We start from the raw sequence: 20,265 nt of genomic DNA on the forward strand, positions 1-20,265 counted from the left end.
CACAGACATGTTTTCAGCGATCGTCTAAAAAAAAAACATAAATAGAAGTCTTGCTCTAAATCAGGGTTTCCCAAACAGTGGGTCGGGGCCCATCAAAAGAGTTTTGCAAATATATAAAAAAGGTTTGGGTCCCGGGGTTCTAAATGACCACTAATTGAGTCAGTTCTTCAGTTACCTGAGGCTATAGGCTATATCTGTCATCCGACTCACTGGCAATGTAACCAATATAGCTCCTTATCATATCTTTGATCCTGTGTCACCGCATCCATTGTCTGATGACCCGTTTAAGATGTGCAGAATGTGTGATTTCCACCGATAAGTTCCAGACAAACAAAACAAAATACAGCCGTCTTATCTAGGACAATGGTTCTCAAAGTGGGTACGGGGACCCCACCCAACATGGCATCACAATCATTGAAACAACTTTATCCATGTATTCGTTGGCTATTCAAAAAATAGCAGATCTTTTTGTTATTTTATTTTACAAAAATCTTCTCTTCTGGGGGTCCCTGGCACAAAACCTTTTCAGAAGTTGGGTCCGCGGCCAAATACATATCAATTTGGGGGTCCTTGGCACGAAAACGTTTGAGAAACACGGATATAGGACACACTCTAGAAAGGACTTGGTGAGGAGGACCATGGTTTGTTTTTTTAGGCATTTATTTACAAACATGAGTCCTATGTACATTTTGATTTCTTTCAATCAAATCAACATATTTACATAATCCAGACATAATCAACACCCACTACACCTTCAACATTCAGTACTATCATCAGTGAACATCATTGAATTAATACCATTAAATTCCCCCCACATTAAATTAAACGTCACACACCCTCGCCTTGCCCCCCAAACCCCCTGTTGTTTTTTCCAGGAGGAGGGACTATTTAAGTTAACATGTCATAATACGCGTACCAGCAGTAGTTAATAATTTGTTTCACAGTTTCATTGTAAACCCCTCAACCCAAAGTCATGTCAAGTATATCAGCACATTCAAATTCAAGGACAACATTATATGTAACAAGTTTAGACAAGTTTCTTATTTTCTTTCTTTCTTTTTTTTGTCATTTCCAGTAGTATGCTAGTAGAAGTCCAGAGCATTGAGCTTTGCTGCAAAACCTTGAGGATTAATTTAACAGTGTAAAAAGTCAAAACATTGACCCGTAAGAGTAAAATGTTTAACCCCCTCAGAGTTAAATTAACACTCAGGATTTTGGCAGTGTGTTCAAACTTATTAACAGAAGTGCAAGGTCTCCTGCTACAGCAGCCGAGCTAAATCTTACATGAAGAGCCATGTCTGTGAGATGATGGAATTCTGGAAAAGTTTCACAAAGAGGAAAAGATGTCCAAATATTTAGCTATGAGCAGTGGTGGACAGTAACAAAGTACATTTACTTGAGTACTGTCCTTAAGTAAAACATTTTTTACTAGTACTTTACTTGAGTATTTGTATGCTTATGACTTTTACTCCACTATATTTCAAAGACAAATGTTGTACTTTTGACTCCACTGCATTTCTTGGAATGGAAAAAGTACATTAAGTATTTCTTTTACAAATTTGACAGAGCAACTTTCACTCTTAAGCATTATTTATACTTTGTTGCACACTGGTGCTGCCTGCGCTAAATAGCTTGACAAGATGTAGATCTGCTATTTACTGAGCACGACACCGGCACGCTACTAAGTATGAATCAAATATTTGACCATGAGTATCTATCTATACATTGACTCCAGTACTGTGGTTGAGTACTTTTGTCCACCACTGACTTATGATGAGATGAGAGGCTGTTTGAACTACACACCGCTGAGGTAGAGACACAATAGTTTCTTTCTCTGGTCTGAGACCCAGTTGTTGAGCTACCAGCGCATGTCAAGCTCTGGTCCACATGAAGCTCAGGTGCAACACTCAGTACTTTAAGGTCAAAAGCCTGACACGTTGTGGAGCAACTGGCTGTCCTTTGTTGCAACACTTAATGCCACACTGGCTCCAACCTTGGGGTCATAAGTCTCTGGGATTTTGCCTGCTGACAATAAAAGTCCTTCAAGAAGAGAATATAAATAATTCTAAAGTCAACATAGAAAACTCCATATAATTTACTTTGACGGCAGTGGCTGCCACTCCACACAACCTGTGTCGCGGTACTTAAATAGAAATTCAAATATTGAAGTCCGGGTCCTTCTCCAAATAAAGGAGAACTTAAATCAGAGTTAACTCGGAAGTTAACATTTGCCCTTCTCTCTCTCTCTCCCCCCTCTCTCTCTCTCTCCCCCGCGACTCTGTTTGTCTGTCATGCACAAACAATCTCCAACTCGTACCCACCGAGGCAGAGCTTATGGTCCGTACTCCCCTTCACCTGGGTGATGCCGCTCGGCTATAATAAGATCTCCACTTTCTGTGAGCAAATCAAATCACTTTTCACCAGATTCCACATGTGCTCCAGGTCCGGCGGCAGCAGCTTGTGAACCACAATCATGCTCCTAAAAAAGCAGGGTTCTCTGTTCAACTTGCTGCTCTTATTTTTCACCAAGCCAAACGTCTTAAAGGCGTTATGCTTGACGGGGGTGACCTGGAGCACCTCCAGGCACATGCCCAAGAACACGTCGTCGATGGGGTACAGTTCCAGGGTGTCGGCGGCCCAGTGGAGCCTCCTGGCCAGGGGTCCGTCCATCAGGAAGCCCCCTCCGCCGGCGTACGGCGGGTAGTGCGTCTTGTTGTACAGCGCCTGGGGGATGTAGTACTTGTTGTCCTTCTTGCGGATGGGCTTGGCCTTGAAGAGCACGTCGCCCACAAACAGGTCCTTGGCACCCCGGCTGATCTGCAGGAACTCCAGGATGTTCTCCACACTGACGAAGACGTCGTCGTCCCCCTTGAAGATGTAGTGCACCTCGGGGCAGTACGTGTTGAACCACTTGAGGAAGTGGGTCTCCTTGAGGGTCAGGTTGAAGAAGCTGTCCTGGAAGTCCCACTGCAGGATGTCCCCGTAGATGTAGTCCTCGTACTCCAGCAGCTTCTGGTGGTTGGCCCGCTCCGCCTCGTTGGACGGCGTGCCGAGCAGGAAGAGCGTCCTGACCCTCTTGCCGCCCACCACCTGCTCCTTGCCCCAGGTCTTGCGGATCATCTCGCGGCGGTCGTGCTGGGTGACCACCGACTTGATGACCATGAGCAGGTGGGTCTCTCCGGAGCACTTCTCCGGGTGGTTCATGAGCATGGGGAAGTACCGGCAGTGTCGGTACAACAAGAACTGCTTGAAGTTGGCCTCCAGGCTCACAAACCAGTCCTGCCTCGAGAGGTTGTGGTTGGCGCTGCAGTTGGAGCTGGTTATGTCCCAGGTCCTGGGGCCGTTGTCCTGGGTGACGACAGGCCCCTCTGTGGTCTCCACCGTCTCCGGCGCCGGCGGCTGGGGCTTGCTAGTCTTCCAGAAAGTGCTGGTCCCCGGGTAGAGACCCCTCCTCTCCTGCGAGGCGCTGCCAGCCTCCCTGTCCCCTCCTCCTCCCATGGAGGCCTCCTGGCGGGTCTGCCTCTCGATCTGGAACGGAGCCCCCGTGCTGACGTTCCCCCGCTGCATGACCGTCAACGCCACCACAGCCAGGAAGAACATAACACTGACTCGCTTGTACACCCGCCATCGATCCCTGTTGTTCATCCTGGGAGAGGAACACAATAACACCACACACACACGCACACACGTAAATCTCAATGTCATTTCAAAGTCTGTTTGATAGGACAGTCAGTGTGTGTGTGTGTGTGTGTGTGTGTGTGTGTGTGTGTGTGTGTGTGTGTGTGTGTGTGTGTGTGTGTGTGTGTGTGTGTGTGTGTGTGTGTGTGTGTGTGTGTGTGTGTGTGTGTGTGTAGCCTATATCTATACATCTCGTCTCTGTCGGGTGGAAACCTCATACTGTATGTCCAAAATTGTTACTTTTCAGGATTCAAATAAAAAGAAAAAAGCTCATAGATCTTGTGGATCTGCTACTTTTGTGTGACACTGTAGTATGATCAAGTAGGTCGGACATTAATTTACAAAAAACACAAAAAGTTGGATAATATGGAGAAGCAATGACATATATACCGTATATTCTGCTGAGAGGTTCAAATGTGTATTTTGCGTGCATAATAGTTGCAGTGGCTTGCAACTGGCTGGCAATGAGGTGCCTCCCTCTCACTCCCTCATTTTGTTTATTGCCCACAGGGGAATATTTTCTCTTCTACATATATAGCCTAACGCATGGGAACGCATGAGAACGCATGAGTGCAGATTTCCATCCCAACAGTGTATTGTTATTATAATGATGTTGTTATGGTAGCTTTAGGAGGAACAGGCTAAACATTTAAAAACAAAACATAAAATAAACCAGACCATTATTAGGGCCTAAAATGACCAAATCACTGCATGTGTTGTTGATTAACATAACCCTACATTTTAAACCAAAAGTTCTTATTTTATTTTTTCCCCCCTCCCACATAGATAATTAACCATGTTTACTTCATCAGTAGCTTACAATGTGTTATTTTCAAATCAGTGATACTGATATACACCCAGATGCAACAATCAGTGCTCTGATTGATGTATTGCTTCTTTTCTTCTTTAAACTTTGTAATCATCGCACCATGAATAGAATAGCCTACTGTAGGCGATGTGGAGCACTAGCCTTGCATGCATGAAGAGTCAAGTCTATCATCATGCATTTGATCAAGTCTGACTTTTGCTTTCGTAGCCAGGCTATATCATATATAGGAAAGAAAAAGTCAGACTTTATTAAATGCATCTATGATAGTCTTGACTCTTGATCCAACTAGGCTAGTGGAGCGCTTGGCACCTTTGCACTTTTTCACTCACGATTTCATCACGACAGACTGGGGCTGCTGCAGCGCAGACACTCCCTATGTGGTGGGAATCGGTAACGTGAAAGCTCGCCCCAAAATACAAAGAACAGCGGTTCTCGTATTCTTGTATTCTTGACTGAGGATAAGGTTAGAAATAAGTTTTGGTTAGGCATAGTTTTACTGAGTTTAAGTTTAGGAATAAGATTAGATTTAGCAGGCATATTTTTACTGAAGTTAAGTTTAGGAATAGAGTTAGGTTTAGGCATAGTTTTACTGAGGTTAAGTTTAGGAATAACAAGGTTAGGTTTAAGCAGTTTTGCTGAGGTTAAGTTTAGGATTAAGTTTAGGTTTAGGCATAGTTTACTGAGGTTACGTTTAGGAATACCAGGTCAATACGGCGCCGGATTTGCCCCGGGGCGACTGTGTTTTGGGGCGAGCGTTTTGGTATTAGTGGTAATCTACCTACATTACTTAGGCCTTAATAATAAATAATAAACTAAATAATAATAATCCACCAAAACCTATTACGTATAGCTACTGTAGGCAGGCTGTATTTGCAAAGTAGGCTACAACAAAGATGCACCTGAGATCTGCAGACTGTTACTTTCGTACTTTACTTGGGACACACTTGATGCTCTGTGTGAATCGGGTGATTTCAATCTCTCATTAGACCTGGTTGCTACACGACGAGTAGATTCTGTTCTGTTCTGTGCGTAATTACGCGTAAATCACTGAACGCACGATCAAGACAAACACAGGCTATATTATTATATTATCTATGAGAGTTTGTGTGAGAAGTTCAACGTAAAACACCACTTATTTAACAAATAAACAGGTAAAGTAGAAATTAATGCCACTTACATTTTCTCGTGTGATTCTTGCAAGGCAAGACAAGACAAAATCGCTGGTTTGCTGAGCCCAGAAAAAAACCCAGGTGTAATTAAATGGAGTTATATTGTCCGTTTCAACAGTTTCCCCAAGTTATATCCGTTCCAGAAATATAAGAGCGATGTGGGCGAGAAAAGCAGAAAACGCAAGCACTAACTTTCCTCCAGTATGAGCAGCACCAGGCTGGGTCTGAAGCTCTGCTGCACTAACCACTAGTAACCACTCTGACGGGATGGATGGAGCTTATGAAGGCGCGGTGGGCGTTACTGAGCCTGGTGGGGGCTGTCTGATGTCCGATGTAGGCTATGAGGAGGTAGGCTGGTGGGGGCTGTCTGATGTAGGCCAGTGGTTCTCAACCTTTTCAGGCCGCGACCCCACAAAATAATCATGTTTGAACTGGAGACCCCCCATAAATAATCATAATTTGAACTGGGGACCCCCCCCAAAATAATCATATTTAAACTGGAGACCCCCCAAAATAATCATAATTTGAACTGGGGACCCCCCCAAAATAATCATATTTGAACTGGAGACCCCCACAAAATAATCATATTTGAACTGGAGACCCCACCAAAATAATCATAATTTGAACTGGGGACCCCCCCAAAATAATCATATTTCAACTGGAGACCCCCACAAAATAATAATATTTGAACTGGAGACCCCCCCAAAATAATCATATTTGAACTGGAGACCCCCACAAAATAATCATATTTGAACTGGAGACCCCCACAAAATAATCATATTTGAACTGGAGACCCCCACAAAATAATCATATTTGAACTGGAGACCGCCCCCAAAATAATCATAATTTGAACTGGGGACCCCCCACCCCGACAAGCACTTGGAATGTCGGAGTTGAGGCATTACATTTAGTTTGACTCGGTTCCACAGATACATATTTTGAAAATAGCACAATGGCTCACATCTTGTAGATCAGCTATTTTCAATTTTTTTGCCTCTTTCTTTTTTCTTTTACCAGTTTTTATATTTTGTTGATTAATTTTGATGCAGTAATGGTCTTTTTCTTTTCTTTCTTTTTTTTTGTTTGTTGAGTATTAAAAAGGTCTTAAAAGTCCTTAAATGGACACTTCACTGCCATCTGGGGACCCTCCGAAATCATGTGAGGACTCCCCTGGGGGTCCCGACCCACAGGTTGAGAACCAGTGATGTGGGCTAAGAGGAGGTAGGCTGATGGGGGCTGTCTGATGTAGGCTATATGAGGAGGGTACTGGGTAGGGATGGCCTCTAGTCCGCCCAGCCCAGCATCCTCTTCTCCCAGGTGTTATCACAAGATCTACTCGACCTTTCAGCTCCGTAACTAACTGTATAATAAGTAGGCTACAAATAGCCAGTGGTGGAATGCAGTGCATTTACTCAAGTAGGACTGGACTTAAGTACAGTAGCTGCAATTCAGAGGTGCATATACTTACTTCTTTTAAAAAAAATAGCCGATCTACAAGCTCACAACGCGAGATGTTGTGAGCTTGTAGATCGACTATCATTTTCACAATATTTAACCTGGTACCGAGTCAAACTTAATGTAATGCCTACAATTCCAAGTGCTTGTCAGGGTGGGGGGTCCCCAGTTCAAATATTATTATTTTGGGGGTCCCCAGTTTAAATATGATTATTTTGGGGGGTCACAGCCTGAACAGTTTGGGAACCCTTGCTCTACTCCACTGTCATTTCAGAGGGAAACATATTGGTTTACTCCACTAGCATTATTTGACTGCTTTGACCTTTAGTTAAATAACTTAATTTGCCAATTTAAATTATTAATGCAAGTTATAAATTACTAAGGGAGAGAGGGAGAGCAAGAAGACATTTAAAACGGTAAAGAAACATGTCAAAGGGGCAGAATAGAAAATAGATATCTACATATACACTGTACAAGCATATACCAGCAGATACAGTAAGTACATGAGGTTAAACAAAGTGGTAACGGCAGGTCCACATAGCAGCAGGTATATGTAGGCTACATGAGATTAGACATAAGGTGCTAATACTTTTGTACTTTGACTTATCATAATCATCTCAAGTTCCTCACTTAAACCGTTCCACTTTGTTTAGTTTTTTCCCCCTAGGTCCAATATAAAACAAGGTTTGCTCCAGGTCACTGTGATGGGACAGATTTGAGGTGAAGGATGCCACACTCAGGGCACATCCTCAAGTGGAGATTTATACTTCGTCGTACGTCAGAGTCACAAACCGAAAATAGCAGATCTACAAGATCACGACACGTCGCATTCCTGCCGCATCGTGAGCTTGTAGGTCTGCCATTTTTGGTATGCCACACCATTGTATGACTAAGTATACATTTGGCACCCTGTCAGCTATGTTTATCAGTAGACAGCCATGTGCTTAGCTGATAAAAGCAGACGCCATGCCATAAGAGGCAGCTTTTACGCCTCTCCATCTCCTGTTTCTCCCTCTCTCACTCACAAGCAGCTCCTTTGAAAACAGCTCACCATAACTGGACCCTTTTCACAACAACTGCTTCTTCTCTGCAAACAGTTTAAGAAAGCGGGACTGTGTGTCCTTTGAGATTGATTTATGTCCCCTCCATCTCAACAAAAGGGAACAATCCAACATGAGAGAGGTTGTCCATGGCGATCCTTAAAATCTCCTTTTCACAAGGGCCCAAGAGACCAGCGTGTTATGCCACTTCGTCACCAAACTATGCAAACGTTTGCGAGCTTATTTGGAATTCACCCTTTTTACATTTTTGACCTTCTCGGGAATGTAACCCTTAACTTTCCCCCTAAAGCTGTGCTTGTATACGACTGTATGTACAGTACATAGCTGTGGGTCAGCGTGTTTGAAGGGCCATGGTGGGTCAATGTTGACCCAAGGCTGGTGGCTTCACCGACAGACAGGAAGGAGATAAAAGTTTAATCATTCTCCGTCACTGCTCGGCCTGCATCAATCCAAGAGAGAAAAAAACCCACACTGGTTCACCTTCCTGCGGGCCTTCCTGTGCGGCCCCTCTGTGACGTCTCACTGTGGACCACAACATGCATGAAAGTTGTGCACACGCACACGCACACACACACACACACACACACACACACACACACACACACACACACACACACACACACACACACACACACACACACACACGTTTCCACAAAGGATCATTTTGATGTTGCAATACATTCAGGAAATTAGCCGCTAGGGACAGTTAAGTGAAAGTACACCTCTGTAAATCATTGATACTTCACAAACCTGTGACTCGCTGCATTTGAAAGTTATCTGAAGGTCACACAGTCAATTAGCGACTCCCGCCGGACTTCTCAACCACAGCTATGGAATGGGAACATGATGGAAAGATCAACACATTTCTTCAAGCATTAGGCCCTACGTGCACTGCAAACAACTTGTAAAACTGTGTAACTGTAAACTCCATTGCTCTCTTTTGGGTGCCTCAGGCAGCTTTAGAGCATTTTTTCCCCTCCTAAGCTGTCAGGGGCAATTAAGGGGGGGTTACGCAAAGCTACAGTTGACAGGGATGTTCACAGCACAACCTGAGTGAAGGCCCTTGCTTTATTCCATCAGCCAAACTCCAGCAGTAAATTCTTGTTCAGTGACTGAGGAAGCGAGGGCCCCTTACATATTTAAGGGTGGATGGGGGGGCAGGGAGGTGGGGAGGGGTACAAATCTACCAGAGGTAATCCTACCCCCCAGTCGCCCCAGGTGTGCTAAAGCCTACAAAGGATTAGCACAGACTTCCTTCGGGCCAAAGGTTACCAGCAAGGTTTTCCACTTCTTATTAACGGTGTAGTTTTTGACACTCAATCTCTCCCACCCCAGACGACCATGCACGATCCCCCGCCATCCCACCCCACATGCCTGAACTTCCTCATTCCACACACACACACACACACACACACACACACACACGCAGAACAAGGCATTAGTGAAAGTGATACGCACCTATAGAATGTAGAATTAGCGTATATATACGGGGTCGTGACTTTGGGTAAGTCACCTGTGTGACGTGTACAGTAGCTGGGTTTAAAGGGGACTGAAGGGCCTCACCTGTGCGGGGAAACAGTTTCATTAATCCATCTTGTTTCAAAGAAGCACACCCATTCAGACACACCCATTCAACCGGTGGTACACCTTGTAGGTAGCATTAGCAAATACGTCTATCTGGAACCCTAATGATTGCGCTTTGATTGTCTTTGGCATACACACATAGGGGGAGCCACAAATGCTAAAAATCAGGCCCCCCCACACACACACACGCACACACGCACGCACGCACGCACGCACGCACGCACGCACGCACGCACGCACGCACGCACGCACGCACGCACACACACACACACACACACACACACACACACACACACACACACACACACACACATACACACACACACACCAAATTAGGCACAAATGTTCTTATGCATCATGTGACAGTGCCCGTCTAACACGATTTTCATACTTCATATCTTTTGCCTGTAATTAGATTCACTAAAAACTATGGGCGAGGCCTATATTTCTTAAGAAAACAGTATATATCTTGAACACAACATCCAATCATCCCCATCGCATGTCTACAGAACGCACCTCCAAAGGTGCTTTCACTTTTGGGAAAATGGAGCCCCATAACTCTGACACTCTCAGAGTTATTGGGGTCATTGAAATTAAAAAGGTTGAGAACCACTGGTATAGTGGCATTCAAACAACCACTCATGTGGGGAGGCAGTGGGGGAATACGGGAACAAATAACCCAGACCAGTGACAGGATGCACATGGTCAGTAGAAGGATGACTGGCTGGATGCAGGAAATGGAGAGAGAAGAAAAGGAAGGGGGGAGATTTTGGATCACAGCTGTGATCCAAAATCCTGTTTTGAAGCATGAGGGGAACGTGTTGTTGTTCTTTCCCTGGGTTGGGGGGGGGACGCTCTCTGAGGCGAGGGTTAAATGCGGCCGTGGTATATATATTGTAACTGTACTGTGAGCAACTGTTACTGTTCATACCGACCAGCCCGTTGTTGTCACGTCATGCTATTCCCAACCCAATTCCAAATCCTAATCAATCTCTTCTTCGTCAATAATATCAGACTGGCAACCCTACTGCATAAAACAGAAGGCTCAGCTGTTTATTACATTTTTTTGGCTAACTTTTTACCCCTTTTTTCTACCCAATTTAGTCGTTATGCCAATTAATTCCTCCCTACAGACATTTCTGTGTGTTTTCACTGCTGTTGTATCCTATTGGCTCATCACCTGCCACGAGTGAGGAGCCCACACCGGGAGAATGTAGTGCCTTCGTTCTACTATTGGTGTGTGCGGGTGTGGCCATGCAAACTAGCCTTTACCTGTCTTTTGAAAAATGTGCACATGTTGTAACATTAGTTGGCAAGGCCATAACCCCACACATGATATATCATTGGATGGCTATGCGGTTGTCCTCTGTAAGGAACATCAGGACTCAATTGAGTCACATGCAGTGACCATGCAGTCTTATGCAAAGGTTTAAATGTAATTTAGATAGCATGTTATTTAGACAGATGCCAGGTCCATTTGTTGACCTGGCATCTTATAGTTTGTATAGTTTCAATGCACAAAGTATTAAATATTTTCTTGATATTGTACTGTTTAGACTGATGCTAGGTTATTGGTTTACCTATCGTAGATTACTGAGCACTACACTGTCTCTATGCATTTGATGTATGTGTTTACCCTGCTTACTGTAAATCGCTCTGGATTAAGAGCGATAAGAGTGCTAATTTAACTCTGGGTCAGTTTAAAAATAAATTTTGAGTCAAATTAGTGCTCAGGATTTTGCAGTGCAGTGCAAGCCTTAGAAAAGTAATTGAGTTTCCCTTCAGACAGTTTAACTCTTACTGTGGAATTATTTACAGAATGATTTAAAATGATTATGTAAATATATTATTTCAGTTCAAGACAATATATAAATAAAGAATAAATATGAAGATCTACAAGCTCACACCGCATCATCATCGCGATGCGTTGTGAGCTTGTAGATCTGCAATTTTCAGTATTTTTATATACGCCACCATTGTACAAGTATAATACAGGGTTGAGTGGGCAATCAGACTAATCGATGTAGTCGATCATACAAATCTATAAGAATATTTTGTGTCAATTATTTGATTATGAGCAAGATTAAGTAGGTTATTGGTTCTGAATATGGGTTTGGGTGACTGTAGCTACTTCACCACAGAACAACTTGTTCCCCATTCACACCCAGCATGACACAGTGACACACACACATGCACTTGTTCCAATTTGAGTGGAGTTCTTGTTTTGTCACTTGATCTGCTTTTGTCTTTTAATACTAATGCTTAACTTACAGTACATTCCATTGATTCCTACCACATTCTATAAATCAGTCTTAACCACTTTCAACCTGACCATGCTGAGAGCAAATAGAAGAGGTGTGTTCCCTTTTGAATGCCTCTTCCCATAGTTCACCAAAGATTTCCTAACCCACTTCCTCCTCCCATGAGGATTTTATATCATTTAATGAGGGGGAGATTAGTAAAGTGCAAATTATTCTATAGATATTCTATAGATTATTGTCAAGGTACTTTTCAGAGTCGGAAGTGGTGTAAGAACTCGGTCAAAACTCGGTCAAACTCGGTCAAAGTATTTCACCACGAAGGGTGTGTGGTGGATCGAGGGATCAAAAGCCGCGGATGTAACTTTGGATCAGTAGCTTTACTGATAGTTGATCAAACGTAGTAAATGTATTGTCAATACAGAACAAGGGCATGGACGGATTAAGGACAGGGGCAACGGGGCCCGTGACCTACTGTAGACTACCAGGTATGCATTAGCAAGTCCTCGCCTATTGTAGCTATCAGACTAACAGGACTAATGTCTGACAAACTGAGTATTGTTAAGATCTTTTATTTGTATTTTTTTTAACATCATGTAATCCCTAGGTTATGGACATAAAATGTCGATAGGAGCTTTCATGACCCACACATGCCTCACAGCTCAAGTATATGTTTGTGTGCCCACCCAACTGCCTGGACTGGGGTCTGGGTGGGCCAGGGACTGAAAGATAATTGAGACCTTGAGTCTTAATCTTTCCCTGAACCGGAGTTCCCAAATGTTTTCATCTCAAGGCACAACAGATACATTTGGTGTCTCCTCAGGATACAAATGTACAAAAATTAAGTGATACATTATGAATGAATTCCAACTATGAAAGTCATCTATGGGGTCAGTCATCTATGATCTATATCAGCCACATTCAGCATGATCACAGTCCTTTTGACTTCCATCCATTATAAAATATAAAAGTTCAAACATTTTTTAAAAAGTGGCATGGCAACAAGTTGTGAACTTGAATGATCTCCGAATGATCGTCCCCGAAAAGGGACGCCAGGGTGTTCAAGTTGTTAAAGAAATGAAAGCGATGAAAATGGGTCTTCAGCATACAGTGAAAGACCTTTATGGTTGTAAGAATGTTTTTCATTCTTTTCCATGTCCGTAAGCTTAATTCCCTTCACTCTGTGGACACACTCTGTGTTTGGCTTGGGACGCAGTGGCTTCCTCTCAGTCCTGATGGCTGCTGGACTGGAGGATATCATCCTGGCCCTCGCACCCCCCAGGGTTATACGGCCACCTGCGTGTGCGTCACACTGTCATGTGCTGTGCCTGTTTCCTCACATTGTGCTGCTGCAGCCCGCTGGCTAAATGCATGACATTGATGGTGAAGTATACCGTCCCCTGGGCTGGCTAAATGCAGAGCTTAGTTGGAACTGCAGATCTTAACCTAGCGGTGCCATCATCATCATCCTGTCCTCTCAACCAAGACCTCTCTGAGGCTCTGTGTGCAGAGACAGGATTGTGAATTTCCACTCAGCTGACATACATACAAACACAACACACACGCTCTATAGAACCTCAAAATGATCAAGGTCATATTATCTAACACTATATCTATGTAAAACAATAACACCGCCATGAATAAAACCACATCAAAAGAGAGTAAATGGATGTACTAATACCAGCCAACTAGTTCATGTAATTCTCTATAGGAAAATTCTCTGCTTTTGTTTAATTCTATCACAGAGGCAGAGTGGCTCAGGGGGTAGAGCGGCCTCTTGGGAATCGGAAGGTCAAGGTTCCCGGTTTGATCCCCGGCCGGCTTCCCCTGGATTAGTGTCAAAGTGTCCTTCAGAAACACACTGCATCTCTAACTGCTCCCGATGAGCAGGTTGCTGCCTTGCATGGTGTCCTCCACCACCGTCGGTGTGTGTGAATGTGCACATAATGGGTGAAAGTAATACTCATTATAAAGCGCTTTGGATAAAGGCGCTATATAAAGGCAACCTTCCATACTGAATACATACATTTTTATTCAGTTCTGTTCTTTTCTGTTTTTCAGTGTTCTATTCGATTGTACTCTATTCTGTTCTCTCATTGTTTGTGCATGGTAGGCTACATGAGTGTGGCTATCAGCATTGGTATAGTGGCCTTACACTGCAGATGTGCAGACAGTGCAGCTGTCAGATATACGAGCTTGGCGAAGGGGGGAGACGTGGCGTCCATGCAGCCACAGCGTCCAGCAGGACATGAGTACAGCGTTCCTACCGGAGCGTGACAGTTTTACTGCCTGGACACAAAGGGCTCCTCTGTGGGGAACAAACCCACCACAACCCACAACCACACGGCACCAAGTGGGCAAGATATGCTCACTGCTTGTTATGCTGGCTGTAATTATTAATGTGGGGGCATGTTGCTTATGATAGGCCATGTGTTTCATCTGAAGCCAAGAACACTCCTACTTAATATGTCCTTGTAGTTAAAGGAATTGTCAGTCACTTAAAAGAGCATTTCAACACTTTAGTCTGAATGACATTATGATATTGTCGGGCGGAAACCTCATGTATGTCCAAAACTGTTATTTTTCAGGATACAAATTCAAAAACATAAAAAGTAGCAGATCTACAAGCTCGAAACACGGCTGTAGATCTGCTACTTTTGATGCTTTTGTGCAACCCTGTAGTATGATGGTTGTTCATTTACGAAAAAACACAAAACGTTAAAATATGGAGAGAGACAGCAACGATATTCCATTTCCAACACTTTGTCTTTACTTGCATCTTTAAATAAAATTCCTCTGGCGTCCATAACATAAAAACATTGATCAATTTGAGATATATTCCCAATCCTCAGTGCAGAGCTTTGGGCATTGCCACATTTTTGTTCTTGACTTGAGCTAAATGTACTTGGAATACAAGCCCTCTTTATAACTTCAAATTAATTTGTGTAATATTGAGTACAATTATGCTAGTGAGATTTTTTTTGCCAGTGTAGTGCCTCACCAGTGGGGCAAATAAAGTATGCTAAAAAGGCACAAGGTCATACAACATGTCAAGTTTATTTTACATCATATAGAAATATATTACACTTCTACACGCTGTCTGTCAGAACACTTTTATCACATAAACAAAGCACAACATAAATAAGAGTACAGCAACTGCGACTGCATGCAATTACCACTACCACTGCATGAAATTGCAATTGAGTTGAACAGCTATGCAATTAAATCCACAATGAATTGGTAGATAATTAACCATCATGAGAATTAAACATATTTGTTTTGCATTATGCAACAGCCTGGACACTAGCTTCACAAATGCTCCAAACCCTGTACTGTCCTTGAAGAGTACAAGTCAAACACATTTTTGAGATGAAGAAAAAGCTGGTACATTCATTTATTTAATTAGAAGTTGTTTTCCTGATTTTCCTGATATTCTTATTAAGAGAATATCTAAATTCATGGATCAGTGACTCAAAAATAGTTCTTAATTTACATACATTTTTCATTGTCTGTACAAAAGATGAAAATAAAGGACGGTACGGTACCTGAAAAGGAACTGATCAAAGTCTGACTGTAACCACAAAAGCTTAGGCGTAAACAAAGGGCTCTAATAGACTACTGAGCGCCCTCCTGTTTTCTCTCTACACTTTAATGTCTAGGTGAAAAATAGTCGATCAACAAGCTTGTATCTAGATCGACCATTTTTTCAAATGTTTGCCCCAGAATAGGGATGCTAGTGTTAAAGATTAGCTTCCAGTAAAAGGCGTGAAGAAGGGGACCGTCGGGACTAATGCTATCAGGTTAATGTGATTGTAACGGTACAGTAAGGTCTGTAGCTCTGCCCCATCATATATTGTTACTATTATGTTAACTGCTCTAACAGGAACCTTGTGAGATCATATAAATGTGAGGGTATTGTTTTGTTTTTTTGGCAGGTCGGTGACCGGGGGTGAAATTTCACTCACCCCTAACAGAGGGACAAAGAAGAAGCTTCCAAGTAACAGCTATTCAGTAATTGTTGTGTGGGTTAATAAAAAAGGATAATTCCTTTTAACAGGTCGTTCATGTAAGTCCTTGCGGTCTTGTTTCCAATGAGTGACATTTCTTTTGGTACCAAATGGATATTGTTCAATGATATCATTACAAACTTAAGACTTAAGGCTGGTATATTAGCTTGGCTAGAATATAAATGTTTTTGAAAACGTTTAAGTGGTTAATACCACAAATTATTTGTTTTATATAGGCTATATATGGCAATACACTGTCCACGAGTACCTCATTGGTGTGGTTCACCACTTCCATGAATATTGCACATATCCGACAATACCTTTGAGAAATACACCAGAATTGTAAATGTACCGATAGATCACCTTTCCTTTAGAGCAATTTAATTCGACCTTTATTTAAACATTACAAAAAAACATTAAAACAAAAAACTGAACAAACAAACAATAAAAGTCAAGTTCTTAAATTGGCTCAATGACAATAAATAATTAATTTTCCCAAAGCATTTTGCTATATGTGGGGTAGAGCCAGTCCTGATACCTGCCACTGTTCCTGTCCAGCAGAGAAGATACGGTGGTAGCTTGTTAGGCAGCAGGCTTTTATATAGATACAAATATACCAATGCTGGTAAGAGCACATAAGGCTCAGACTCTCTCTCCTGTCTTTCCTGTCTATCTCTCCCTCACTATCAGAAATACTGTAAGCAGAAATGCTGGAGAAAAATAAATAAATATAAAAAATAGCTTAATTGATACCCCATCACATGACGGTGTCACCAAGGACAGATTATGGATTGGGTAATGGGACCCCCACTGGTAGTCAAGGCCCCTGAGTCGCAAGGCCCATCGTCAAATTGACTAAAACTAGACCTACTCTGGAACGATGCAAGTTGGGATCAATGCAAATTGGGAATACATGCCCTCCTGGTTATGCAAGACCCGTTGTACCTGTCCGTCTGTCCCTGTTATGCCCATATATGGAGATGTCTGTATCTGTCTGTCATTGTCCCTTTATGCCCATATTATAGAGATCCCTCATGTATATCATCAGTATATGCCCATATATCGGTTGGATCGGCAGTTCTGGACAACCGACTATCCGAACGACTCGAAGCCAGACACCGCACTCCATCACGATGTGATATCAGCTTGAAAATCAGTTATTGTAAGTGACACCGTTGTACTAAGGAGTATAAATTAGGATTATGGCTCTTGTACCAAGTGATAATTGCAGTCCTTACTCTGTATTCATTCTAATGCTAGCGATCTAGACTAGAAACCAAAACCTATTACTGTTGCACTCTGGGTAAAAACATCATCACAATCGTCTTGGTAGTAAAAATCAGTTCTTGCCCTTTCCCTCATATATAATTACAAAGGAAACCATTACCATGACAATGACACTTATTTATCACCCGATGTGTGTGATGTACACTGGCCTCTGGTCGACAATTGACAGGTAAACATAGCTGAAAGTAATAAAGTTAAGTTTGAGTGTGTTTGCATTTAGGTGTTACTGTAGCACACAGAAATATTACTTTTAGCTGCGTTTACCTGTCAAAGTGGCCACTGCTTTGTTTTTTAACCATTCAAGACCAGACCCATTGAAAGAGAGTTACATGCTTCATCAACACCCAACTATACAGTAGTGTTTGGAACTATTGGTTCCTGATGGAAATAAGTTTCTTCCACATTCATCATGTACACACCTGCACATGATGCTAATGCTCTAAACTCCATGTACATAGTACCTGCTACTACATATCGCTGCTGTTGTTTTTTTTGGTAAATTAATGCCCTACTTGATTATACTACACCCTCACACAAAAGCATCAAAAGTAGCAGATATGGCCTGGACCGCTGGTGTAGCTATTTTTGAATTTTAACCCTGAAAAGTAACAGTTTTGGACATATGAGATTTCCACCCAAAAGAGACGATATGCTATTTGCATTTAATGCTCTGATGAAGGCTCTTAGCCGAAACACGTGAAAATGTCAGTACTTTGTCCTCCAGTGATTTGAAATTTGGGATGTGCTACCTTTTTGGGGGTTTTTTTTATTCCTGTTTTTGATATCTATATCTCTATCCTCTCTTCTCACGCAAAACTACAAAATGATGGCGCACGCACAGGGGACAAAACCCCCACTTCTTTACACCTGTAAACCTGTGATGTGACAATAAAGTTTGATTCTCGTTCTTGTCGTTTTCTCTGAGCATAAATTAGTGTCACACAACGTATCAAAAGTAGCAGATCCACAAGCTCGAAAGCTTGTACTTTTTTTTCTCTTTTGATCCTGAAAAGTAACAGTTTTGAACATATGAGGTTTCCACCCGACAGAGACAATATAATATGAACATTCTTTGTTTACAACTAAAGTCTATGGGGGTGTCGTAACTCTCTCAATAGGTATGTGTCAAGACTATAGTGATTGTAATTGATGTATTGACATATCATCGATAAAGAAGGACAGGACAGAAGAAAGAGGTAGGGGGGGTGCTTGTTGTTGCTTATTGGCCTAGCCGTCTTATATTACAGAAAAAAACTCTGTTGACGTTGAAAAGGATTGAGTGCAAGGGGGAGGGGTGTGTGTGTGTGTATTTGCATTACTATACTTGTGAGGACCAAATATCCCCATAAGTATAGTAGAATTAGATATTGTGAAGAACATTTTTCTTTTAGGAAAATATTCAGGTTTGGGATTAGGGTTAGGATAATACATTTGGAGGTCAGGTTTAGGGGTTGGACTTATGCCTTTAGTTGTCTGCGGGTGTGTTGCACACCGAAAATAGACAGTCTACAAGCTCACAGTGCGACGCGTTGTAAGCTTGTAGATTGGCTATTTTCGGTGTTAGTGTTAGGACCGAAAAAGGCCAAAAAAAAGAGGGGGAAAAAGCCATTCATAGAATTGTCTTCCTAAAATATCAACGTCCTCACAAGTATAGTAATACAAAACGTGTGTGAGTGCATGTGTGCATGTGTGTGTGGTGGGGTACACTTGGAGCAACAATCCGTTGCATTGTTCCTCCTCCTCCTCCTCCTCCTCCACCACCTCCTCGTCCTCCCTGCTCCACTCCTCACTCCTCTCTGGTGTCCATGCATCTATATCTCTCTGTCTTCCCCTGACCCTGATCACTAAACTGAAAGAGAGGATGAAGTTTCAGGAAGCTTCAGAGTGAGATATGGTCCGTCTGTGGTGACAGTCCACTCCTCTTCACTTCCTCTGTGACTGGCTGCCTGGAAGAGATGTGGGTAAAGGGGGGGATGGGGTGCATATCGGGTTAGGAAGAGAAGGTGACACAATTTAGATTTCCATCAAATGATTGCATGGAATGAAACTTGCCAACTTGTCAGTGCTCCCATGTACTGTGAATGCATGCTGTATGTGCATGTACTATCGTTGTTGTTAGGCAGAAAAAGTTCTTATCTCCATATTTTACCTGTTGTGTTTTTCCGTAAATGAACGCCCTACTGGTCATACTACAGTGTCGCACAAAAGCATAAAACATTTGCAGATCTGTGAGCTCTAAACACGGCGCGAAGCGCCACGTTTTGAGCTTGTCGATCTGCTACTTTTGCTAGTTTTTTATTTGAATTGATTGATTGAAATTGATTGATATTTTTATTAGGCAAAAGAATGTAAAACAACACAGTTACATTTATAATACTTTTGTCTAAAAGGTCCGACCAAAAAAGTCCTTGCGGACTTGTTTCTGTTGGGGTCCTTGAAATAATTTGGACAAATCATGAAAAGAGATAAGAGGTTTCCACCCGACAAGAGACGATATGATATAAATGATATACATTCAGGTACCAGAGGCAGCACAGCAGTTAAGGTATAGATACAGAGTGACTGTACTGTGAGATACAGTCATGTCAGGAAGGAACAATCAACCATCAATAATGTAGGCTACGTATATGAAAATGATGTGAAAGTATGTGAAAGTATACATTAGCTGGCACTATGCTTCACTATATCACAGTGCATTCCATCTCTACAATCACAGGTTGGTGATTGTCACATGTAAACATGACATAAACGTTTGGCACAAAAAAAAACATTAGAAACTTTTTCTTAAAAAAAATAGAGGACCTAAGAAGTTGGACTAAACCACCAGGAGGTTGAAGGAATTCATCAGTTTGGGGAGGAATGTGTCTTATCAGTGAGATCTTAGCCCCGCGGGTGTGAGATAACCCTTGCTGAGAACTGCCCTAAATACATGACAAA

At 42.4% G+C, this 20,265-nt stretch overlaps 2 protein-coding genes across 3 annotated transcripts in view; both read right to left on the reverse strand.

The window, feature by feature from the left end:
• Positions 1–748: 748 nt before the first annotated feature.
• Positions 749–5,900, reverse strand: b3gnt7 (UDP-GlcNAc:betaGal beta-1,3-N-acetylglucosaminyltransferase 7). The gene is made up of 2 exons (XM_084066437.1): positions 5,685–5,900; positions 749–3,646 (listed from the first exon to the last, which is right to left on the reverse strand). Coding segments are annotated over exons 1-2 (1,275 nt in total). The 5' UTR covers positions 5,687–5,900; the 3' UTR covers positions 749–2,373.
• Positions 5,901–16,405: 10,505 nt separating this feature from the next.
• The window catches only part of armc9 (armadillo repeat containing 9), a 55,779-nt gene continuing 51,919 nt past the window's right edge, over positions 16,406–20,265 (reverse strand). For both annotated transcript variants that reach the window (XM_084066848.1, XM_084066847.1), the window contains one exon: positions 16,406–19,274. In XM_084066848.1, coding sequence (XP_083922974.1) covers positions 19,252–19,274 — 23 coding nt within the window. In that variant the 3' untranslated portion in view covers positions 16,406–19,251. The remainder of the gene's footprint in view (positions 19,275–20,265) is intronic.

The sequence above is a fragment of the Gymnoscopelus microlampas genome (genome assembly GCF_963454915.1).
Source record: "Gymnoscopelus microlampas genome assembly, chromosome: 9".
Lineage (NCBI taxonomy): Eukaryota > Metazoa > Chordata > Actinopteri > Myctophiformes > Myctophidae > Gymnoscopelus > Gymnoscopelus microlampas.